Here is a 24,863-nt window from a genome sequence, read left to right on the forward strand (position 1 = left end):
GTGGGGCACGTGCGTTCGGTGGCCTCCCCACAGACCACCGACACCACCACATTTACTCTATTATCCTCGTGCCTTCGCCGATACTACATCGATGCCGTCGCTTCTGGAGTTGTCGTTGAGTCCGTGGACGCGATTGGCATTATTGTCATTTCGGTGATGTATCACAAGTGGACATTTGCCCGTTGGATTTGCCGTGGTGTCTCCACTCTCGCTTCTCGACATCTTGTGCTCCCTCGCATGTATGTAACTTAAACCATACCTACCGTAAAAGACAGTTTAGCTCATTTATATCTGCATCTTTGTTTCTTTATTCTCCGGTTGTTAAACTGGATCGCAGGAACATATGCGACAGAGTCCCGACAGAAACCGGGTTCGCATCACAACTACCTGACTTGTGATTGGCCAATGAGTGGCCCACAACAGCACGAGTCGTCAGCCCAATGGTATCTTCAAGTCATAAGGCAGGTACGAATTTGCGTAGGGAAAAACGTATCATTTCTATTTATCGGAAATAAGAAATAATGCGCGGTTCCCCAACACACCTTCTCTCGGACTCTATAAACTGGCCTCACTCGACGCGGAGCGAGATCCAAACCCTCATGGCGTCGTCTTTCTCTGGCCTTCGATCCTGCTCCGCTTAGATCCGAAGTGGTTCGCAGCCCGAGAGGGAGAGAGGGAGAGGTACGAATCCATGCTTCCTGTTGTTTGGTCTTCGGGATTCCACATTCGTGCTTCGTTTTCGTGTCAATTTGCCCGCTGTATTGGTTCTTTTTGCTGCTTTTGATACTTACTGTACGTGAGCCCTATCGTAGATCTTTTAGCTCTGGTGAGCTTCCCCTTCTGTGCTTCTTGCTTAATGATGGGAAAGTTTTTAGCTTGGCGATGTTTTCTCTTTTGATCTGGTCAGTGCTGCTTGATTTCAGTAGAACTGATACAATTTAGTTGACGGCTCCGATTTCATGGTTTCGTTTCGGTCTATGGTCAATACTTGGTTCAATAGTTTAGATATGCTCGATTTTACCCTTCTCGCATCTTGTATATTCTGTTCTCTGGTTTGGATTTCGTTCTGTGTGATTGATTCTGGAACTGATTTTATCTCAAATTGTCATCGAGGCTTTGTCATTTGCCTTTTCCGAGATGGTGAGTGAGAAAGTTGGAATCTGTTTTTTTCATAAAGTTGGTCACTCTCATTATCGTGTTATATAGATACTTCATTCGTCAAGTCCATCTTCCAGTAACTAAGAAATATTAGATTCACCTCACCCACGCAATTCTTGATCAGTTTGTTGTTTTGGTATGTTTGTGGTCGTTTAGCTTAACTTAGCATTTGATAGATCTCCTTGTAATGGACAGTTCATTGAAATATCAAGCTTTATGACCGATCTGTATCATGTCCTCGATAACAGGAAGTTTCTCATCCATGTTTCCTATCCTTTGCTAGATTTTAGCGTCATTGTGTACTTGATGAGCGTGATTGTTCAGGTTGTCGTCGAAGAGAGAGTGATGGAGAGCTCATCTATGTTTCTTAACTTTGTTGCCATCTCATAATTTCAAGTAAATAATTGCAGGGTAAATCACACATAGTCAGAGATGGCATTTGGGAGAAGTTCACGTACAGACACAAGGAGGACATCGTCGTCGTACTGTTCGACAATGACTCTTGTCGTATTTGTTGCCCTCTGTTTGGTTGGGGCATGGATGATGACATCCTCAGCCATGGCTCCAGCAGAGGTGCCTTCACCCGCCACCAAATCCGACATGAGTGATAAGGTTTCTCGGACTAGTTCTAACCCATACAAAGATGGTTCAGATGATACGAGTGAAGATTCAGTTAGCGATGATAGCAGCAGTGGTGAAAACAACATGCCTAATAAATCAGATTCTGAGTCAGATAAAACATCTGAGAAGTTGGAAGAGAAAACTGAAGTGGAAAATCCTACCAAGGGAAGTGATGATATTAATAATGACTCAGATGATTCATCGAATACACAGAATGATGGTGATGCAAATGGGAACAAAGGTGGGGAGACAATTGAGGAAGCTGGAGATGCCAAAGAGGGAAATGACACAGGTGATGAGGAAGGTGGTCAAGAACATAAGCCCAAGCCAGAGCAAGACGAGAAATCCGATGGTGATAAAACTGAGGATGGGAAAACTGACGGTGTTATAGAGGAAAAAGTGGATCAAAGCTCTGATGAAGACAAAGATGGCAGCCAGTCAAGGGACAAGGGTAACAATGAGGTTTTTCCTTCTGGGGCCCAGACGGAGCTTTTGAATGAGACCAGTACACAGAATGGAGCATGGTCTACCCAAGCTGTAGAATCAAAGAATGAGAAGGAGATCCAAGCTTCTTCTTCATCCAAGGGTCAAACTATAGAATACAGCTGGAAACTGTGTAATGTCAAAGCTGGAGCAGATTATATCCCTTGTCTTGACAATGAAGCAGCTATTAAGAAGCTTCACAGTACCAAACACTATGAACACAGAGAGAGGCACTGTCCTGATAATGCTCCAACATGCCTCGTTCCTCTTCCTGATGGATACAGACGACCAATTAAGTGGCCCAAGAGCAGGGAAAAGGTACTTGCTTTGTCTGTGTTTGCATTTGATTCTTCATATTGTTAGGCTTAATGAATTTCCATCTTTTATGATCACCGCAGATATGGTACAACAATGTCCCCCATGCTAAGCTTGCTGCAGTAAAAGGACACCAAAATTGGGTGAAAGTTTCAGGAGAGTATCTCACGTTTCCAGGTGGTGGAACCCAGTTTAAACATGGTGCACTTCACTACATTGATTTCATCCAAGAGGTTCACTACTGATCTTTTTACATGAATGCTACTTGCACTCTTTTTGACTTGAGCATTTGTTAGTATCTTCTTGGGTGGATCAGGGTTTTGCTCATTTGCGATCTGGGTGACCTGAGTCACCCAAACAACTTCTCAATTATAGGGGTAACGTTGCATGCATTTATGCTCCCACATCGGTGGGAGGCTTGTGCACTAAGTTTGTCCTTTATTTTGTTTGTTAGTCCCTTCTTGACCATGCTCTCTACGTATTCGAGGATTTTTGGTTCTTGATTGGGTCTTCTTTGTGCTTCTTTTACTTATATGTTATCTTCTACTGTTCCTGTTGTGTTCATGCTTGTGAATTTTGGTAAAAGAAGCCTTCCAGTTATGGATCAATTTAAATGTATAATTTTTAGATTGTGGACAAATTGCATCACAATTTTGTATGGCATGACCTATTTGGTTCTGTATATGCAAAATTGTTTAGGCGAAATTAAGTAGGTCTCTTTGTTACAGCCGTAATGGCTGTTGACTTTATTTTCCAAAGTTATTGCATCTTGTATTTCTAGTTTCTTATGAATGGAGTGTTTTTAATTTTATAGCATATATATGTTAACTACACTTGGTAAGCATTTTTTTTTTCATTTCACTTGTAATTGCAGTCATTGCCCAACATTGCATGGGGAAAACGTAGCCGTGTCATCTTGGATGTCGGATGCGGAGTGGCAAGCTTTGGTGGATTTCTATTTGACAGAGATGTGCTGGCCATGTCATTTGCACCCAAAGATGAGCATGAGGCCCAAGTGCAGTTTGCTCTTGAGAGAGGAATTCCAGCAATATCAGCAGTCATGGGAACCGAAAGGCTTCCGTTCCCGAGCAAGGTCTTCGATGTTGTTCACTGTGCCCGCTGTAGAGTACCGTGGCACATAGAAGGTAGTTTGTCTTCACACACACTGTTGCTATTTTCTTTATAAAATCGACTTTTGAACTTATAACTTGCAGGTGGTATGCTTTTGTTGGAGTTGAACCGGTTGCTGCGCCCTGGTGGTTACTTTGTCTGGTCTGCCACTCCAGTGTACCAAGACCTTCCGGAAGATGCTGAAATTTGGAAAGGTAGAAGTTACAAATCATTTTTTCCCCTTATTTAGCTATGCTGCAATAGATTTGTTGAAACAGTAACGGTCAAGTTTTTGGACAATGTGCCTTTGTACTTTGTTTTTTTTTTTAGTATTCACAATCTTAATTTCACCTAGGAGCAAATCATTTTAGTCTAATTTTCAGTCATTTGACTATAAAGTATAATATCAAAAGCTTGAAACTACAACCTTCGAGGACAACTTAAAATCAATGGTTGACATGACTACATGCATAGTCTTCACCTGCTATTTATGAAATGCATTCTTGTAGAAACATATGCTCAAGTTTATATAACTTCTGAAAATTGTAACCAGTTATTGTTTTGAAAACTCATTCCAGCTATGTCTGCCTTGACGAAATCTATGTGCTGGGAGATGGTGACAAGGAAAAATGACACACTAAACCAAGTAGGGTTGGCTGTTTACAGAAAGCCTTCTGACAATAAGTGCTATGAAAAAAGAGCAAAAGAGAACCCTCCTCTGTGTCAAGAGTCTGATAATCCGGATGCAGCTTGGTATGTTTATTATCTTCAGAAGTGGATCAAATGACTGTCCATTTGGTAATTGTTAGCATTTGTATTAAATTTGATGCCTACTTATATGCATTCAGGAACGTACCTTTGCAAGCATGCATGCACAAATTGCCAGTGGATCCGACTAGTCGTGGCACAGTGTGGCCAGAACAGTGGCCACAAAGGCTTGAGAAGACACCTTACTGGCTGAGTGGATCACAGACTGGGGTTTATGGAAAACCTGCACCTGAAGACTTTCAAGCAGACTATGAGCATTGGAAACAGATAGTTGGCAAATCTTATGTCAACGGGATGGGAATCAACTGGTCTACCGTGAGGAATGTCATGGACATGAGATCTGTCTATGGAGGGTAAGCAAATAGAATGATCGTTCTACTTTTGTAAAAACATGTACTGTAAAATAATAAATTTTGGGTAATTAGAGTTTAGTGCTAATTTTTGAGCGATTAGAGCGTTGTGCTCTTCTTCAACAAAATTAAGGCTGCGTTCTCTTGGTCACTTTGACTTGCTAGGATATTTGTGATGAACATAACTCCTCTATCCGAATTTATTGTTCCACTGTCCTCTAGGATTATCCTGGATCAATTAGAGTTTGCCGAGTTGTAACCTTATGCATGCTAGTTGTTTAGATTGTACGTCTTTTATATTGATCACCTGGTCATTTAGATCTTTTTTCCTCTTTTAGTCGGTTCTTACCTAATATAAAGTTAACCTATTCAAGAATTTATTGCCATAGTTAGAAGCCTGTTTGATACAGAACTCTTGGCTCTGATATTAAACTTATAGGATATTCTTCCTTGACAAGGGGCTTCTTACTTTCAGGAAAGATAGAATTTTCGAACTTATAATAGTATCTCTCATTCTATGCTAAATCGAGTAACTCAATGCTCATCATTTCTCTGGTTTTTTTCTTACAACCGTGATGCTTTATGTTGATTGGAAATTTTGATGCTGAATCCAATAACTATCCATGTCGTGTGTCTTAATGCTTTATTGTTTGTCTTGTGAAAATCATTTTTCAATTGTTTCCTGATACAATTCGGACCCTTTTTTTGTTATTATTTATGAGACAGTATCATGCCCTTTTTTACCGACCTTATTAATCTTTCAGCTTCTATACATTTTTCTGGTTGTTATTTGCAGTTTCGCTGCAGCATTGCGGGACATGAAAGTCTGGGTAATGAATATTGTCTCGATTGATTCACCTGACACACTTCCTATTATTTACGAACGTGGACTGTTTGGGATGTATCATGACTGGTGTGAATCATTTAGCACGTATCCAAGAACATATGATCTTCTCCATGCGGACCATCTATTCTCCAAACTTAAGAAAAGGTTATTTCCTGACACTTCTTATTTCAAATAAAAGTTTATAATTCATGAATTATGCTTCATAGTATTATCAAGCATTCAGTGCTTAATGTAACATGAACTAATGATTCTGTGTCTATCAAGCATACCTTTGCTCCTCTGTCTATGATTCATAGCAAAAATGAAAGATGATAAATCTAGACTTTGTGTTTTCTAATAATTTGACTGCTGTTCGTCTATGTTGCTTAATTGTTATCGATAGAGGGGGGTGAACTGTTGCGTAGTCATGAGACTCAGAATCTACGATACTTGCTTTTGTTGATTAATATTAATTGTTTCTGTGGCATTACGCCGTAGGTGCCGATTGCTGCCAGTAATTGCTGAGGTGGACCGGGTACTGAGACCTGAAGGGAAGCTGATTGTTAGGGACGACGCCGATGTGATTAGCGAGATAGAGAACATGGCAAAGTCTCTCCACTGGGAGATCACACTGACTTACTCAAAGGATAACGAAGGATTGCTGTGTGTTCAAAAGACAATGTGGCGGCCGCAAGATACTGAAACCAGCATGTCATCGTTGTCCTAACGCCTCCTTGCAGGTGGATGGAATGAATTTTGCTGGTTCTGCTTCTTCATCTTTAACTTTTGCTGCTTGTCACACCCAAACTCGCATCAAAGAAGAGGAGCTCTCAAATCAGAGAGTTTTAACTGTAAAACTATGAATTCTTTCCACCAATCAAATATTTATCCATTCTTACTAAGGGATAAATAATCTAATATTGTTGCGATTAGCTTAATGCCAGTCCCCATGTTTCCCATAATATGATAAGCAGCTTTGGCGTTTTTGATCTGATCTTGTTGAGGATACATACATGTGCAAGTAGTCCCAATTGTTTTGTGGTTTTTGTGACTTGCAGAATATCAATATGTGCTGTCATCGAATATAGAACTTGTGGAAAACCTTTCATGAATGTGATATTGTGGAAGTGATCACATCAATGTAGCAACTGTAATGTTAGGCAACGGTATTAGCTGGCTCGATGGTGAAAGCTTCTGTACCTCATTAAGTTCTTGTCTGGTTGTAACGTGACCTTCTATGGTTTAAGGGTATGCGTTCTCTGTACACTGTACCCGCAAAAGAAAGACCCTCGAATCTGATCATGTTCTTATCAGAAAAGCATATCATATTCATACATGTCAGCCATACAGAAAGTACACCTCTAATGTCAAATAATAAAATTTCACTAACTAGAATTGAGGAGGATAACATGAGGCCAAACATCCAACTTTCAATCCGTGACACAAGATCTGATTAAAGAAAGAGCCGCCAAGCAAATTGGCCTTATAAAGAAGTGATGCATGCAGTACATCACTTAAATATGGTACATAATCAAAACCTTTTGGCAATAAAGTGATGCAGTACATCACTTAAATATTTCATAAAATGATGAGGAAAACACAATCACATCAAAATGACTTTGTTCAACTCCTCCGTGACATCATCTATGCTAATTACTTCTGGTTCCTTCCTTCGTATTGAAGAGGCATTGTTAACTGTCTGAAGCCGTTGTCTGAGTTCGGAAATCTGTTTCCGGATCTTATCTCCACTATCTGGTAGTTTAGCGACCAATGCCTATGACCCAATTTTTTAACCAGATTATGAGTAACTAGTCATATATTGCTACCCCGAATTACCAAAAATTACTTGTACCTTGTCTCCTAGAGTTTGAGAGAGGCGTTTAATTTTTGACTCTATATCTTCTGGACTGGCCGTTGATGAATTTGTCAAAATTTTAGGAGTGTATCTCCTAGAAATGAACTCCTTATCGTTTGGATTGAACGCATGCTCAGCCCTGTAAACAAAGAAATACTTTAGCATGTCTGTAAGACATGTTCTCCATAACTTTGTAGTTGAGCATAATACCCATTGGACCAGCCAGACTGTGAATTTCTCACGATTTTGTTCCCCATAACACTGCACACAGTAACAGGTTAATACAGTCAACCTTAGAAGAAAAAGTACTGATGAATTCCACAACTACATTCTCAAATATGTTCAATGCTAAGGGTCATCATAACTGCATTAAACGAATAAGGCACGTATCATGACGATGAAATATTATGTATAACTAGCGTCTCTGTACTGCAAATTATAGCAGACCAATCATCAAAAATGGATTTAATGAAATATGAAAAGGGAAAAAAAAATATTTCTGTTTCCGTTTGTAGAAACATCTATTATCCCCATTAATGTCTAGATATTTTATGAAATATGAAAAAATAGTCGATTATATATTTAGAAGTTGTCATTTTACATTCCCTTACATAGGATGGTAGCTTTGTGCCTGATGGTATTGATGACTTTGTGCAATGGCCCAGTACATCATGTTTGGAAGAATCTTAAAATCAACAGCTTAGGAACATCATCAATTTCCATCTGTCAGCTATTTGGTCCTTGATATGCATATATGTCATATTAAAAATTATGACAAAGAACAAGGGCATCATAAATGAGCAACAGTACTACCAAAGAATGCAACAGATCATGGACCATATGGTTATTGATCTTTATTACAATATTGTTTCTCACCACTCAACTTGTTGAGTTTGAATCACTGATCCAGAAATACTAAACCAAAATGTTTAGGACCAAGTTAAGCAATTTTTATAAACCAATCTAATTCTTTTCTCATTTTTTATGCATGACTAAACTGGTGTGTTATAATTTTCTACATAATACTAGTTTAAAATATAAGATTACCAACAAAAATATACTTCTTGAACTCCAGTCACAAATATGAGATAGCGACTCATTTCAAACTAAATCTATGTTAAACAATGAGATAATACACTTTCCTATAACATTAAAAGGAACTTTGTATGTCATAATTTTCAAAAATATAATTATTTGTAATTATAGTTATCCTTATTCATAAGTGATCAGAAGCGCCACCAATCAGCAAGGACAAAGTTAAGCACATTAAAATATATCATCATGAAAATGAATTAATAATGAATAACCATAGGAAAGTGAGCTCAAGCATGGCACAGATATGAAATGGCATTGTAACGATATCAGAAAAAAATATCAGTATATTAAAAGTTTTATGCCAAGAAAACTCAAGCATGGAACAAATATGCATGAAATTGTATATCAAGACAAAGTAAGCTAGTGCTATGACAAGTAAGGTGAATACTGACCTTTGTATTTTGTCATTCTCATGAACAGTTGGCACCGCTGCAGTCTTAGAGAATAACAAACTATGGTGGCTAACACCAGCAATACCTAGTCTCTGTAGAAACTCTATATGCTTCATCAAATAGGCATTCCTGACAAATGTGAAACATGAGAACTATTAAATTGCGACCAATCCATGTGTCTGTAAAATTTTAAAAACCAAAATTTGAAGATTTATCAAAATATGATCACTAGTTGATGACAGCATAAATCCTTATGTTGCTGATCATGCTCGTCAAACTGTGAAGCTGAAAAGAATCAGTACATATTATGTTGCTGATCATGCTCCTCTTGTAGCTGTTTTTGAGTGAGTGAAACATCAAATCCTTGTTCTGGGAGTCTAAAAAGCTCTTGAATATCCTATATACCATATACAGTAATCAACATGCTGTTACAAAATGAAAGAAGTATTCATTTATAGAGGGACTGCAGTACGACATTTTAATAGTTTCATATCAAAAGAAAAAAATTTAACAAAATTTTCTGAAAATACCTTCTGGCTGAAATATCGAGTCTGTTCTTTGTGCTCTGTAGCCGTCTTAAATAAGCCACCCTTGAAGACCTGCAATATTTATTGACTTTAATAAAGTACAAAATCAGCAACAAGACTAACAAATTATTTGTCAGCATAGGTTTGGCACTTTTGAACTTATATCTCAAACAAAAAGTGGCTGAAAACAGGCATCATCAGAACCATTTTGATCGAGTTATTACTACAAATTTGAATATAACAATACAGTTAGAACTCTTCAGACACAACAGTGGGTTGCATAAAAATTTTATATGAATAAGACAATGAAAAGAAAATTGAAAGAAGATAAAGTAGTGAAAAAGGTAACTGTTATGATCGATAAACTAATCTTGAAACCAAGGTTCGCAATACCGTACCATACCGATATTTCGACCTGGGCTCGGTACCGGTACGGTACGGTATATCGAGCGGTACACCCAGGTGTGTCAAGTACTGTAGCACTGCTACAGTGCTATAATGCACGCGGACCGGTAACAGGCGGTCCGCGTACAGACAACCTGTCGGACCGGTACGTACCGCCCATACCGGGCGGTACAATTTGGTACGGAAGACCCTGCTTGAAACATAACGAAACAATTTGTTATAATCACTGAAAATTGTATGGGATATTATCCAAGAAACAAGAGTGATCATAAGACAAAGAATAGCTAATTAACACATTCAAAACAGTAAAAGGAAACAAGATTCCAAGGTCTGACCTGCATTTTATAAATCTTCTCTTCAATTGTTCCACAAGTCATCAATCTATAGACAAGGACATCATTCTTTTGCCCTATTCGATATGCACGGTCAACACTTTGATTATCCATACTGCACAATAGCCAAAGAAAGCCAAAACTTAAACAAAAAAACCAAGAAAAAAAAATCAAATAATTGCTACCTTCCACCCACTCTGATAGAAACGAGGGAAAAAATTAATATTCATTGGAAAAAAATTGAAGTAAAATAAAATGCATATTAGAAATCCCATAAAAAACATTGACATGGCACATGGTGGCTACAGGCAGCTTAAACAGTAGCACAATGAAAATTTCACTAAGAATTTTTTTCCTCCTTTCATGAAGCCAATGTAAGAACCAGAACTAATAATTCACAAATGTAAGAAATTTTTGTGGTTGATCTAACCGATACATATATAACTAGCAAAATTCCCAAGAACCTATACATGAAAAATATTTCTATTCTAAGATATTAGTTACATAGTTCAATTAATAACAACTCCGTAACATGTAAACACAAAATAAAAAAGTGGAAAATTTGCACAGAGAACATCTAGCTCGCAAATGGAACAACAACCAACCATGTTTAAAGGCTATCTTATGAATATTTGGCAGAACTAAAAACATTAACAACAGATGACTAACACTTGTAAGGCAAAAAACCAGTTTTACAGTATTTGTTTATTGTTTCAGAATGGTACATGAATTCATGCATAATGAATCTCCCCTTTTCATGATAAAGTTTTAAGTGAAACACACTAGAAAAGAACACAACACACATCAGTTCTACGAATACAAACACATTCCAGAACTTCACAACTACATAACTCTACATGGCTGTTAAAGGGCAATAAGAAGTATTCACAAGAACCTCTCTACAATTTTTATTATTGTGAAGTTGAACAAACCTAATAAAAACAAAAATCTCCGAAGACTTCATTTATATGTCACTCTATCTTTCTGAATTATTTGATTTTATTCAACCCAAGAAAACCTTGCAAGAGTATAATTATTTGCTATTCCTCAGAACTAATGATATCCCAATGGCAGCATTATAATAGCCAATTAACCCTTCACATAAAGGTTCCAGAGGGACGCTCTCACAAGGCATGACACATAGTGGCAATATGCAAAAGCATATATGCACAAATTCCATTTTTTCCTTCTTTTTTTATGTTTGCAAATGGTAAGAGATGATGACAGGATTAATCTCAAGACCTTGCAAATTGACATCTTCCAAATCATGCATTTAAATTACAACTTATTTATAGCATTTAAAATAAGGATGTTAATCACATAATCCATTTAAGAAAACAAATGCATATTATACTTTATTATGAATTCAGAAAACTTAGCTACAACATCATCATGCAACATTTGGAACTTGACCACTATGAATTATTTAAATATGAAACAAGAACCTAACTAAAAAGACCAGTATGCTAAAGGTCGCCAGTGCACAAGACATTCCGCTAACGTGTGGTTTGAGGAGGGATAACCTACATAGCCTTACATCACAAAGGACAACCTTACCATGATACCAAAGCTCACCCATTAAGTTACAAAGGGTCATCACACTCATAAGTTCAAATAAAAAACAAATATACGATGACAAGATCAACAATTGATATGTTTACGCAAAGAACTATTATCCAAATATAAGCTGTCCGACTGACCTTGGATTCCATGCTGGATCAACAACAATAACACGATCTGCTTTAGTAAGTGTAAGACCAAGTCCACCAACTTGTGATGTCAATAAAAAAATTGGAGCTCCTGGACCTTCTTGAAAATCCTAAAAACAAGAAACAGTACTAGTGACATAATGCAGAAAAGAAACCATGAAAGATGATACATTTGTTCAAAAAAGATGAATCAACCTTGACTATTCTCTCTCTCTCATGAATTTTTGTAGTACCATCAATTCGCAAAAACTTGTAACCCTCACATGTAATTGCTTCCTGCATAGAACAAAACTAATAAAAGAAGTGCTGTAACGAATTGCAGGTAAAATTACAATCTAAAGTCCACTGTTCGACAAGAGCTTTCCAACATTTGGATTATGATACATATTCTTATGCTGTGGGAAATTCTTCTCCCTGCTATTAAATGGGAGAGAAGCTACATCATGACAGACTAAAATTACTAACTTAGAAGACCCTCTATGCCTGTCAACTATAACCAAAACAAGAAAAATCTAAAACAAATTCAAATCAAATGCTATTAGAAATTTTTTATTGGACAAATTTGACATCAATAGTTCTATATTTTGCCTATGCCACCTAAAAACACCAAACCTATAAAAGCCTTATAAAAAGTCACTTTGACCCAAGGTTTAAAATCTCATATGGTGCTGATACTGGAGGATGACCATACATAAATGGTATCAGTGTGAATCAGCATACTGACTCATTCTGGGTTAGTACCAGACTGTAGAGAAAGAAGAAAAGAGGGGAGGAGGAGGAATGATAAGACAGGGAGGAGGAACACGAGGGATAGAGAGAGAGAGAGAGAGACAGAGAGAGAGAGAGAGAGTCTGGACGAGGAAGAGTGACAAAAAAGATAGTTGTCATAGCTATCAATTTTTCTTAAAAAAAATCAAAGTTATACCGTTTGGTAGGCTTACCATCTGGTAAACCCAGTACAATTAGGATATCAGGCAGTGCAAAACATCCCAGACAAAATCATTCAATTTGCGTTTAATTGTCTGTCGAATTGATAAATAGATAAGACATAGTACTAACAGCTATCCTTACCTATCATTAGCTAAAAACCACCCAGAAATTGACTCATACAATAAGAAGCTAGTGAAGATCTTAACAAACTGCTAAAAAGCAGCAACACTCTACAAAATAGATGATTAAACATCCAACAATATGACATACACAACGATGTTCAATCTGGATAGTAAGGTTCCACAAATTGACATTTAATAGGTGCTACTGAAGCTAATCACAACCAAACTTCCAAATCTGGACCTACTGATGGCATGAAACAGTATTTACTAGTCTGACCAACATTGGAACATAAAGCTCGATATCAATACCATACATTCAGTCAGTTTTTCTATTATTTCATAAAATGGTACCGAGCGAATGATACATGTTGGTATACTGTCTGATGCACCAGTATCATATCATAGACAGATTAAGGAATAGGTAAGGGACTGAGATTTAAATCCTTAGTGCAACAACTAAAACCATCCTTACCAAGAATCTAATAGGCCTGGAAAAGTAGCCTAATCATACAGAGCATCAATCTCAACAAGCAAAAATTAGTAGCAGATTATGAAAAACAACCTGAATAAGATTCAACATTTTACGAGTCTGTGAGAAGATGAGTACTACATGTCCCTCTTGAACTAAATTTTCCTGCAAGGTAAGAAATAAGGATATGATAATCTAAAAGCATTCTTGGTGTGCCATAATATACTAACAATAATGACAATGTTCTAACCAGTAAAGACATTATGAAAGATATCTTGCATGACATGTTATGATCTATTTGTAAAATACTATCTTGGTCAGTCATATTTGCCAAACTCATAGCCATAGCTTCAACAATGCTGACTTCTTCACGGTTTAACATTGAATCCATCCCTTCAAGTACACCTTCAGCACCTTTCTTGGTCAAAAGCAATGGATGATCACATATTTTCTTCAATATCTATTTCCAAAGACAACAATACTTGGTCAGATTTTAAAAAAGATATTGCAGCAATAAAACAAATATCAAAGAATAAAAAAAAGTCCCAAGTATTCACCTAGCATCACTTCTATGCATTTACTATTTTAAATACAAGAAAGAAAATCCAAACATGTAGCATATAAAGTAATGGGAAAAGGCAAACCACAAGAGATCATTTTCTACAGAAAAGTGGCTGAGAGAATTTATTATTAGGTTATGAGAAATCTCATCTTAGTGGCAAACTGGCAATGGCAAAGGACCAATCAGCAAGTTTGAATTAATTCAATTTCACTCTGTTAAGACCTAGCATCTACTCTTGCACACTCTTTACAAGTTGCTTTGTTTCCTTATGTTCAACCCACAAGATTTCCACTTTGAAGGTGGACATATACTCCATATCGAGGTGGTTCCTGCATGAAGATACAGTAATACACTATATACTCCATATCTAGCGAGAACAAGGTTAAAAGAAATTGAATGGAAGCCAGGCACCAAAGCTTCAAATAAACTATAGTCTACAGATATCAATGCATATTACGAACAAGTGCTAATTAGTATTTAGTTCCATTGACATTTAAGATATTGAATGTTTGCTTTTTGCTTTTTAGAAAATATCAAATAAAGAAGTTGTTTTTAATACAATTCATAGTCATTCTTCCATGGGTTCAGGAAAACAACACCAGAAGAACTGTAAAAAAAAAAAACCCATATGGAGAAGATAACTGAACACCCAAAATTTTCTGAAGGATGATTCTTTCAATAAAAATTTTGTAACGATAAAGGGAAAAAGGATAGGTCAAAAATTGTGCAGAACATACATGTAAAAGAAAAAGAAGCTCGAGAACATTAATTTAATTGAACAGCAGAAAATAAGTTTTCTAGCAAAACATTAGCTTAGACGAGACACAAAAGTGGTGATAGTTACTGTCAAAGCAGCTAAGGGTGAACCCTCCATTGACGCATGAACCAGCTCACTATTCAAAAAAGCTTCATAAAGTTGCCTCTGCATCCACAAGAACATTTTTTTGGGGTTGTTTGGGGGGGGGTGGCTAGGTAAAGTTAGGGAAAAAAAGAACTAAAAACAAAGAGGTGAAGAAAATAATAGAAGTACCTGACAAGCTGTTAGTTTTAACCAAACAATTATCTCACTTTTCTTGGAGAGCTTTACACTGTTAGCTCCATCATCTTCACAAAATACTTCACTCTTCAAGCGACGGAGAAAGTAAGGCTTTATTCGCTCTCTTAGCTCCTATACATGAGAAAAATCATATATATCGTAGTCACAGAATCCTAAACAAAACAGCATGTAATAAAAGTCATAATGAGGCTCATGTTCACAATGAAAATATTTCAGGTGTTTATGTGTTTATACAAAAGCAATATCAGTATGATAGAGCTTAATTTTAAAACACAATTTGTGTATGATCATCTAAACCAGAACAGAAAATGTTTTTGACTCGGGTGTCTGGAAGTTACAGGTTGAGTATTCTCCGGAAATGATTCTCCGAGAATGAAATAGATTACTAAAGATAAGATGGAGATCCCATTCCCAACGTGGAAAATCCTACCTTAGCTACAGTGGAACCAATATGTTTTTCCCTGTCAGAAGCGTTTTTGTCATTTCCACGAAGGATAGGGTTTTCATATCTTATTTTGAACCTAAAGAAAACAAACAGCAGTCAGATTTTATCAATGCTACAAAGAAAAAAGAAAAGTCATTAAGCAGTAAGTATAGTTCATTACGTATCCTTGTCACCCAAGATATCTGGGCAGCAAAAATTGAATAATGCCCATAGTTCCTATCAAAAAGCAAAATTCAGCTATCAGGAAGCCCGTAACTCAAGATATTAAAAAAGAACTTTGAAAACAGACGAGCATAAGGAGTAAACCAAATAAGTATTACCTTTAGATTGTTCTGAATTGGGGTTCCACTAATTATGATGCGATGAGAACTTTGTATGTCAGATATGCTCTTCGATCTTTGTGTCTTAGGATTCTTTATGATATGTCCCTCATCAAGCACAGTGTAATCCCACAAGTTGTCTTCCTCGCTTTCATCTCCGTCAATAAACCAATCACCTCTTATAGCTTTTGAGTTATTTCGTACGATGTCATATGTCGTGAGAAGTACACCACCTTCCTGCAAAACGCAGAAGAGTCATCAAATTTTAACCAAGGGTCTATGATAGGCCTAAAGAGATTTCTGCGGGACCTAGAATACATTCCTATATTTGTAGATCATGAATATGACATCTATAGATAAGCAAGGATGATCATTCGAGCAAATATTCCAAATAAAGAATAAAGATAAGAATTTCAGTGCAAATTTAGAAGAAAATTATAATTTATATCAATACCTTAAGCACATGTTCAAGTTCGTAGCGGCGGCTTGTTGCATTAGTTCCAGAGTAGCTACATTAGAAGAAATTTAAACAAACAAGGGGAAAAGAATGTACTGAGTATTAACAATATGTGTAAAACCAAATGTTAAAAGAAACCATATATACAGTTTCTCACTCCCTAATCTTCTCGCTAAGACCAACAACAGATAGTTCCTTCATCCAATGAGCAAGAAGTGTCTTTGGAGCAACGATCAATGCCCTCTTTATTAAGCGAGAGTGAAATAGTCCAGCCAAGAAAGCAGAAACCTGAACAATGTTTCAAATCATAACCTGAGCATTTCACAAGGCTTTATAATGCATTTTAAATAAAAATGCATAATATATCACATTTGCACATCTAAGTCAAACTTTTATTGTTCAAAGTTCGGTCTACTTTGAAGACCTTTAATTATGTGTCTATACACATATAGCTCCAACTTGAACAATCATATAGCGGTAAAAAGATGCAGTTAATGATTTCAATATCAAAGAATAGGGAAATGATGGATATAAATTTAAAAAAGTATACGAAGATAAAAAGGTAGCACCAAAAGAATGCTTCAACATGGAAAAGAACGTGGACTAAACTCCACACAGCCGACCAGCATAGCTATACCTATTCCGGAGAACCTGAAATGCTCCATAACGATTGTCATATGCCTATGGTCCAGAAAGCTATTTAAATCTCCTTAAATAGCATAAAAAGAATGTTTGATCCTAATATATACATAAAACTACAGCAAATAATTTAAATGCAGAAGGGACGCCAAGCGCTTGAGGATCTTGCCAACCCGAGGTCCGAAGTGGGTCAATGCACAGCCTGACACTGCATTTAAGCCAGAAAATCTTTTGAAAATAGAACGCATGCCGACAGTTTAACACAGATAGTGGTCATCCTTAGGTCTAATCATAAGGACATCAATCATGTCCTGTTTCGGACATAGCAATGAGAAAATAATTAACAAAAGACATCTGAACTGTGTGATTTCTTAAAGAATCAATTATTTAAATTAACTCACAAACGATAGTTGCTCATTTCAAGAAAATGTCAATCTCCTACTCATGGCAACTCCAGCAATAAGCAAGCTGAATGCAAGACCTAGACGACTAGCAGCTAAGAACAAGTCAAGCAATAAGGTATGATCCTATGAAGGCCAAGTATGACATTGAGCACACATCACCTGCAAAGGCACAAATCATAAGACAGAAGTACAACAACAAAGCCGTAAAGTCTCAACAATTATAAGACAAAGGTAGCATGACAAATTGAACAAGTGTGGAAAACAAGGAAATGTAAACCTTTCTCAAGAAGCTCATAGAAGTAGAACCAAGAAAATGAAGATCCAACATTTCACCTGCATAGTCTTGCCAAGCCCCATGTCATCCCCAAGAATCCCACCTGTGTCACCACAGTGAAGCGTCCACAGCCATTTCAAACCGTCCCGTTGATGCGGGTATAACATCTTGAAAATCCTCTCGGGAAGCCTGTACGTCCTCGACTTACCGGTGCCACTGCCAGCCATAGTGAAGTCATCCCCATCTTTACCATCACGACCCGAATCCTCCACATCGTCATCACTCCAAAAGTCACCCGATTCACCCTCGTTCTCTTCCCCCTTCGGCGCCTGCTTCTTTCCACCGCTTCCTAAAACCACACAGTCGTCCTCCTCTTCCTCTCTCCCTTCCACATCATCATCCAAAGTAAAAACTCTCGCCGCTTTATCTTTAACCTCTTTTCCCTTCTCGATAACCTCTTTCTCGACACCGGGGCTGGAATGAACCGATGAAGGCGACAACGAGGAGGTGGCGCTCTCATACTCCACGGACGGCTCCGGCTCCGGCTCGCGGACCATCGGCTTCGACCTCGGCTTCGGCTTCTCCACGGAGAGGCAATCCAGCCGGGAAGTGAGATCATCAAGGATATCGCGAATACTCTCGCCGTCATCGTTCTCCCCGGGAGGCGAATCCAACCATTTCCCATCCGGGCTCTCGGCGTCTGCAGAGGAGGAGATCTTGCAAAGCCGCCGCCGGCCTTCGATCTTGATCTTACGAACCCTAATTTCTGATCAAGATCCCCAAAAGAAATGACCATCCGCGGAAGATGCCATCGGAAGACGTGGGATTGCGAGAAATCATTACCTGAGCGAGGGCGAGAGCGCGAGAGGTCGTGGACGAGGCGCGCGTTGCGCTCGTTGAGGCTAAGGGGTTTCCTCTCCTCCGCCATTAGAACAAGAAGAGGGGCTTCTGTTCTCCCCTTTCGCGCTGCAATCGATTTCTTGGCCTCCGAGGAGGAGACGTTGGCGTTTAAAGAGCGACGAGGGGAGCGCATATAAGTAGTTTTATGGGGTATCGACGGCGTCGAGACATCGGTTTGCCGCTCGCTGCAAATTCAAAGTTCCAATCCGTTCCTCCTTATTAATTATCTTAAAATCCGATATTAGCAAAAGACTTTGAGGATTAATATCATAGCTTAATATACATATCTTAATATACAATGAAATTGTGGTATCATATGTTATCCTCTCCATGAGAACAATAAGAATGAACAAGATTATTAATTACATATTATCTTCTATAATTAATTATCTTTAATATCTCGATTCATATATTTTTAATAAATTATATTAAAATTTATATATTTATAAAAATAAAATATTAAAATTTAATTAAAAATAATTTATATAAAATTAAAAATTAAAAAAATTAAAAGTATATTAAGATCCCAATATAATTTTTGAAAGGATAGGGACCGAGACGTAAAAGAGAGATGTAAAAGATAACTATTGCGGTATTACCGAAAGATTTCTGTTCAATCCAAAACCATAAATATATATTGATCCCAAGACATGAAAACACATTTGCAGGAGATGAATGTAAGATGATCCATTCCTTAGCATTTCCAGAAAAAACTTCACTGGTGATCACAAGTCATGCTCCCTTCAGCTGGAGCTGAAGAAGTTGCTTTCTTTAACCATAGCTAGCCAGTGAAAACTGGACATCCACAGAAGCAGCAGTGCCAACAAAAAGCTCTGCTAGAATGATACTGAACACTAGTTGCAGTTTCATCCTCCACATTGATTCCGGAGAAGGGAGCCACCTACAGCTACACTGAACACTTACTGCAATATGGTGGATCAGTGCAGGATCACTGGCAAGAACCAAATCATTTTCCGAGAAATCAAGGTTTTATCAAATAATTTACGGAACAGAATCTGTATCCAGAAGCAGAATCATTGTCATTCCTTGCTTCACAGCAGAAACCTGAACAAGATGATAGCAGTTAGCCTTTTCCTGACTTCTCATGTGTTCTACTCGGTACTGTATCAACGACATACCGAAATGTGCCGCCACAGGAAGAACACTAAATGACGCATGAACTGTGAAATCATGCAGGAGAACAGACTGAAATAAAAGTGCTACCAACATAATGTCACATGACTGAAAGAGTTTTTCCAGTTGAACAGAATATTTAAGCACTGATCAAAGAAGGCTACTTGTATTCGTTACCTTGTCATCTTGTCCACGCATATCTATGCTATGTACGGTGCCTCTCAAAAACAATTACAAGGTTATGAAATCAACACCAGCAACAAAATGGTGGACAATGTCGGACTTCATTTCTAGCATGAAAGATGATCTGATTTTATTCTCGTCCTGCACGCTTAAACCTTGTTGTAGCTCAGGCAACATTGGCATAAGCTGTGAAGTTTCGAGCAGCCGACCAAAAAGGTTTGTAATAACACTACATTCTGTAACTCCAAACATGGTATTTAGTAACAACGCTAAGCATAGCAGCGCAATATAACACATTCTGGCTAAACTAGCTCTGAGAGATGTTGGTTGCTACCGAAACTGGATCTCATGTATGTGAAAGTTGATACTTCCCAAAACTATCAAGCTTCTTTTATTTAACCTTCCTCCATACGACTTTCCTGCATCCAACTTATAGATAGTTTCTGTCAGACTAAGTTCTTTATATGGTCTTCGTGCTCTGTGCATCCTTGGCTCTGTTATTCTCCCAAACACATCCAACCCTTGACTCTGCAGCTGCAGCCGTAGATACTTATACATGCCAGTTCCATGACAATTAGGCCAATAACATCAATACGAATATTCACCTAAACCCACAACAGAAAAACAAGCTATGTTACTTCTCACAGTTATAACTCTTTACAAGAAGTTTCAATCTAATATCTGGACTCCTAGTACGATATTTCTACCTGATCATACTAGCTATTAATTGACCCTCATAACTCCGAAGTTTCGATCCAAAGCTCGTACGTCTTCTATTGTCCAAACCTGGAGGTCTTGCTGGATTAGTTATTGGAGTTCACGTTGGAAATTCTCTTTCAGAGAGTACAGAATTCTTCTCAGAATATGTTTCTCCTTCTACTTGTTGCTTCTCATGTGCATGAAATATTATTCATGTGCAAATATTACCAGCTTCCCCACTTGTTGTACCATGAGATTCTCCCAGCGTCACCAGATGCTCGCACTAAGTCATCTCAAAGAAGTATAGAACTGTTAAGTGTAACTTTTACAAACAGATCAATAAAGAGTGCAGACACTTCAAGCTGTGAGGCTGCTTCTTAGGTTTCAAACAATACTACTTTCTTTGTCATTTTTCTCAACGATACTGCATTTTTAGAATTTCATCAGACTATCCTTCCACAAGGATAACAAGCTAATCTCACAACATGGTAGTTTGACTCTTTCAAGCATCATCATAATTCTAAAACAGGTATCAGCTGTATCATCTATATATACCGATGACAACATCCTATGCTGAAATTGTTAAGTAGACTTGCTTTTCACAAGGAAATTTACAGATTTCCATTTAGGCCTCTTCTTATGCCTCATTTTGTTTGCCGTCGTTCTCAACTTCTGCCTATTTAATTCCCACATCTTCCAAAGTGTCCATGACTTGTCGTTCTGTCACAAGCATACCAAGCTATTTCCGCCACATGCCACTTTGACTCTTTCAGGCCTCATAATTCTGAAAACAATGTCCATCATCCATATACTGATTAATTCTTGAGAATACTCACAAGTCTTTCGCTTTCAAGGATTTCACTTGTGTAACACAGGATGATATCTCATATAAACTTTTGGATTTTACATGGTTTATCACACAAAGATTTCATGAAAAATTTATCGAACAGCTATCTCCGGTGCTTTCTTCTCCAAAAAAAGTCCAGTCGTCCAGTAGCATGTTTTATTTTTTTTTCTGTAGTCACATGGCCGAACAAAATGCTATAAATCAAAAGACCACATAAATCAGGCAGGACATCAAGTAGCATATTGAAAACCTAGTAAAGCTTTCTATGGTTCAGAATCATGGAGTGGCTTAGAGACCAATGAAAACATGGTCAAATAGGATAATAAACTACACTATTTTTTAGAGTGCAACAAGCTAATACACTCAAAATTAAGTGATTATAGCTGCAAACAGATTCATAGGAAACTCGAGATCATAAAAACTTTGGTAGCTGCCGATCATCTCGTAATCTCAATCAAATACAGGGATAGGCACAATAAACAGGACTAATCATAGTTTGGAGAGGATGAATGACCTGAGTTGATAGGGAAGCCTGTGAAAACGTTAGAGTAAGACTTTGTAAGATAGACAAAGTTTGCGATTGGTGGCAGCACCGGCACTCTTTCTCCTTTCTTTAGCAGCTCCTGCAAGTCCACCCTCTGCAAGGTCAAGATGGACTGGGACTCCTTCCACACAAATGCCAACAGTCCATTCTGTAGCACAAACAGTGAGCCAGGCTTGGATCCTGGGTATCGGAAACCGTAACCATTCGCGATCCCCTCCCCTGAGTGACTAGATTTCACTTCCACCTGAAGAGATTCGCCGTCGGTCTCCCATGGGAATGGCTCTGATGTGGTCTCATCCATTTTCACAATGAACATTGCGGAGCCATTGGGATGGAGGACATAGTGGGTTCCTTCCAGTATCTTGGTGGCAATGAGAAGGGGGTGGCCGTTGACCTCCTCGTAAGAAAGCAACAAGAAGAACAAGGCCTTCCCTGATTTGCCCTCGGAGGGCTGTCCCGGTGGCCAGCCAAAGGTGCCGCCCCACAGGCCTGCGTGCTCCTGGCACGCCATTGGGGCCTGCAATGGGAGCTTGTACAGCGCAAACCTGCTGTCGTGCATGTTTGGCCACGCCCTGTACGTGGTTACCCTCATGTGGGTTGCTCTTAAGCTCAGCCCGATCACGTCGCCTGACCTCAAGAACTCGTGGAGCTGCGCGTGCTTGTTCTTGCCGCCGCCCACAGGATTCCCGTTTCTTGAAATCGAACAGGGAACGTTAGGAGAGGTAGACCTGCCCATGAATTGTTTCAAGTACCCGGCCACGGAGGAGAAGGCTCTTCTTTTGTCAGTGGCAGTTCTCGTCCGGTGGTCGACGGCGTTGCTGCTTGCAGCGTTCCGATGCTCCGTCAAGCTCAATGCTAACTCTGCCGCCATCCGATCGATCCACCCTCCGCTAAGTTTGAGCATTTCGATGAGCTCCAACCTTCGATTAGCCAAGAGATTGGCATCATCGCAGAAGGAAGAACGTTCAAAGAGAGGAGCAGCGGCCAGATCCCGGGGGACCTTGAGGCGGATTCTGGCCGCCACCAGTTCTAGAAGCCGGCGGCGGTCGCTGAACGGCAATCGGCTGAAGGATGGGAAAGAACAAGGCGGAGGCGGCGCGACCGAGGAACGGAAGGCGACAGTGGTGCGAGACCGGGAATATTTTCTTGCCAAATCTGGATCCTTCGATCCAGAAACGGAAGAGAAGCTCCGGGCGGGGGGCAAATGGAGCGGTCTTGGAGGAAAGGCGGAATCTTGGGGACGGGAATCGGCCTCCAGGAAGAGGACGTTGCAAGAGGAGTCGATGGATCGAACGGAGCCCGGGTGGAGGCAGTCCTCGCCGCAGTCTCGGCCATGGAGGAAGAAGCGAGAGGGCGAGCCATTGGCGTCGGCGAGGATCTCGAAAACCGGCGCCCAGAGGAGAGGCCCGGCGTCTAGGCCCAGATACCCGAGCTCCTGGGGGATGACGCGGACGCCGACGACGGAGAGGAAGCCCCACACGACGCAGACGACGTTGCCGAGCTCCGGATTCTGGTGCACCCATATGCCGAGGAGAGGCGCAACGGCTGCGAGGAAGCGGCAGAGGGCGCCGTAGGAGCGGACGCCCCTGCGCCACCGGGGAAGGAGGTGGGGCGGGGGGCCGAGGCGAAGGCACTGCGCGAGCCAGGCCTTCTCGGAGGCCGCGACGGCGACGTGGAGGCCACGGCAGCATAGGCCGAGCGCGCAGAGGTCGCGGGGGCGGAGACGGGCGGAGATGAGCGCCAGTACGTCGTCCGGCAGCCCCAGGAAAAGAACGGAGCCACAATTCTCCGCCTCGCCGGACATAGCTCCCGAGACACCAAAGCTGACTCCTTTCTTCTCTCTTCTCTATCGGAAACTACAACAGAGGCCACGGAAGAGCCCAAGGTGGCTCTTTTCTTCCCTTATCTCACCGTGGAGCCATAAAGACAGCACCTTTCTCCGCTCGTCCCGATAAAAAACCAGAGAAGAAGCACGCGAAGGTGACTCCTCTCCTCTCCTCTCTTGTCGATCGAAGCCAAGGAAGAGCCCAAGACGGCACCTTTCTTCGCTTGTCTCGATAACAAATCAAAGCAGACGCTCACAAGAGGAGCGCTCTACATCAAGCAGTGCCTAATAATGAATCCATGGGTGTGAACATTTCGGGCGGACGCTTGCGGACTAATCTCTGAGGTTATTCTCTGATGTCCAGTAGAGGAGTGGCGTTGGCGTGGGGGAACGGCTCACAAAGTAAAACTTCAAGCGTCAGACAGTGACGGACACTGTAGCGGTGAAGAGGCCGAAGAATAAAAGAGCTATTAGTCAATCAGCGGCGTGCAATGGCAGTTAACTGCAAAATCTAAATGATCTTTATGCTCTGCTTTCTCGATGCAGTGGCGAGTCATATCAATGACACGGAGCTCCTCCTTCACACTAGCTGGAGATGGTTCGCAGGCCAGATTCCAAGTGTGCGTCCACACCAGTGGCATTTGCATCGTCTATCTCAATCCGCCCATCTTTTCAGCTCCCCACTACGGTCCATTTCCAGCTAACAGAGAAGAATTGGCACACCGGAATCGGATGCACAGGTCAACAATGATGATGAAACTGAGGTAACATGAAATCGCACATATCAACTGTTCAACTGCCGAAAAAAAGGGAGATTCTTGTCAGCTGGAACATGGTGAGGGAGGTGAGAGAGAGGAGGAAGAAACCTCGAAGTCCAAGAAACTAATGGGTTGTTGATCACTTCCTTCTCGTTCAACAGTAGCCAGCAAATATTGCCGCCGTCTCCGACATATGGGGTTCGACTATTTGGATAAGCTTGACATGGTACCACCATGAACTGCGGTTACTTCATCTTCCCCGTTCCCGAAATGGCATCCATTTAAACCAAGTTATTGCATTGACTACTGTACACAAATAACTTGATGCTGTTTCTTCTTCTTCTTCTT

General features: G+C 39.7%; 3 protein-coding genes across 8 annotated transcripts; 1 reads left to right on the forward strand and 2 right to left on the reverse strand.

Annotated features, from left to right (window-relative positions):
• Positions 1-525: 525 nt before the first annotated feature.
• On the forward strand, positions 526-6,623 carry LOC103992619 (probable methyltransferase PMT26). Its single transcript, XM_009412404.3, has 9 exons — positions 526-681; positions 1,569-2,580; positions 2,661-2,810; positions 3,452-3,722; positions 3,792-3,902; positions 4,266-4,440; positions 4,536-4,808; positions 5,602-5,796; positions 6,130-6,623. The coding sequence occupies exons 2-9, from the start codon at positions 1,591-1,593 to the stop codon at positions 6,356-6,358; spliced, it is 2,394 nt and encodes a 797-aa protein (XP_009410679.2). The 5' UTR covers positions 526-681; positions 1,569-1,590; the 3' UTR covers positions 6,359-6,623.
• Positions 6,624-6,935: 312 nt separating this feature from the next.
• Positions 6,936-18,716, reverse strand: LOC135679420 (SNF2 domain-containing protein ENL1-like). 2 transcript variants are annotated; one of them, XM_065193159.1, is made up of 20 exons: positions 18,469-18,715; positions 17,685-18,391; positions 16,466-16,596; positions 16,306-16,360; positions 15,852-16,088; positions 15,692-15,747; positions 15,517-15,607; positions 15,060-15,197; positions 14,874-14,951; positions 13,718-13,927; positions 13,561-13,632; positions 12,142-12,222; positions 11,938-12,056; positions 10,241-10,352; positions 9,504-9,572; positions 9,276-9,370; positions 8,974-9,102; positions 7,697-7,747; positions 7,484-7,625; positions 6,936-7,405 (listed from the first exon to the last, which is right to left on the reverse strand). In XM_065193159.1, exons 1-20 carry the CDS (start codon positions 18,656-18,658, stop codon positions 7,235-7,237), a joined length of 2,934 nt encoding a protein of 977 aa, XP_065049231.1. In that variant the 5' UTR covers positions 18,659-18,715; the 3' UTR covers positions 6,936-7,234. The 2 variants fall into 2 exon arrangements, 1 of the variants encoding a protein (XP_065049231.1); XR_010515254.1 differs by lacking the exons at positions 6,936-7,405; positions 7,484-7,625; positions 7,697-7,747 and having other exon boundaries at positions 9,276-9,398; positions 18,469-18,716.
• Positions 18,717-19,197: 481 nt separating this feature from the next.
• LOC135679422 (F-box protein At5g39450-like) lies at positions 19,198-24,486 on the reverse strand. 5 transcript variants are annotated; one of them, XR_010515255.1, is made up of 3 exons: positions 21,903-24,170; positions 20,550-21,325; positions 19,719-20,447 (listed from the first exon to the last, which is right to left on the reverse strand). XR_010515255.1 is itself a non-coding variant. In XM_065193161.1 (2 exons), exons 1-2 carry the CDS (start codon positions 23,734-23,736, stop codon positions 19,508-19,510), a joined length of 1,917 nt encoding a protein of 638 aa, XP_065049233.1. In that variant the 5' UTR covers positions 23,737-24,486; the 3' UTR covers positions 19,198-19,507. The 5 variants fall into 5 exon arrangements, 4 of the variants coding, with proteins under 4 accessions (XP_065049233.1, XP_065049236.1, XP_065049234.1 ...); XM_065193161.1 differs by lacking the exons at positions 19,719-20,447; positions 20,550-21,325 and adding an exon at positions 19,198-19,590 and having other exon boundaries at positions 21,903-24,486; XM_065193164.1 differs by having other exon boundaries at positions 19,719-21,325.
• Between the last annotated feature and the right edge of the window lie 377 nt (positions 24,487-24,863).

The sequence above is a fragment of the Musa acuminata genome, chromosome BXJ1-7, assembly GCF_036884655.1.
Source record: "Musa acuminata AAA Group cultivar baxijiao chromosome BXJ1-7, Cavendish_Baxijiao_AAA, whole genome shotgun sequence".
NCBI lineage: Eukaryota > Viridiplantae > Streptophyta > Magnoliopsida > Zingiberales > Musaceae > Musa > Musa acuminata.

Coding starts and splice junctions, on each gene's coding strand:
- LOC135679420 (XM_065193159.1), bottom strand. CDS start 18,658: ATGCGCTCCCCTCGTCGCTCTTTAAACGCCAACGTCTCCTCCTCGGAG. Junction 15,198..15,516: donor TTGGTTCCACTGTAGCTAAG/GTAGGATTTTCC, acceptor TCTCATGTATAG/GAGCTAAGAGAGCGAATAAA. Junction 7,748..8,973: donor GAGAATGACAAAATACAAAG/GTCAGTATTCAC, acceptor TACTGTGTGCAG/TGTTATGGGGAACAAAATCG.
- LOC103992619 (XM_009412404.3), top strand. CDS start 1,591: ATGGCATTTGGGAGAAGTTCACGTACAGACACAAGGAGGACATCGTCG. Junction 3,723..3,791: donor AGTACCGTGGCACATAGAAG/GTAGTTTGTCTT, acceptor TATAACTTGCAG/GTGGTATGCTTTTGTTGGAG. Junction 4,809..5,601: donor ATGAGATCTGTCTATGGAGG/GTAAGCAAATAG, acceptor TGTTATTTGCAG/TTTCGCTGCAGCATTGCGGG.
- LOC135679422 (XM_065193161.1), bottom strand. CDS start 23,736: ATGTCCGGCGAGGCGGAGAATTGTGGCTCCGTTCTTTTCCTGGGGCTG. Junction 19,591..21,902: donor AGGCTTCCCTATCAACTCAG/GTCATTCATCCT, acceptor CATCTTGTTCAG/GTTTCTGCTGTGAAGCAAGG.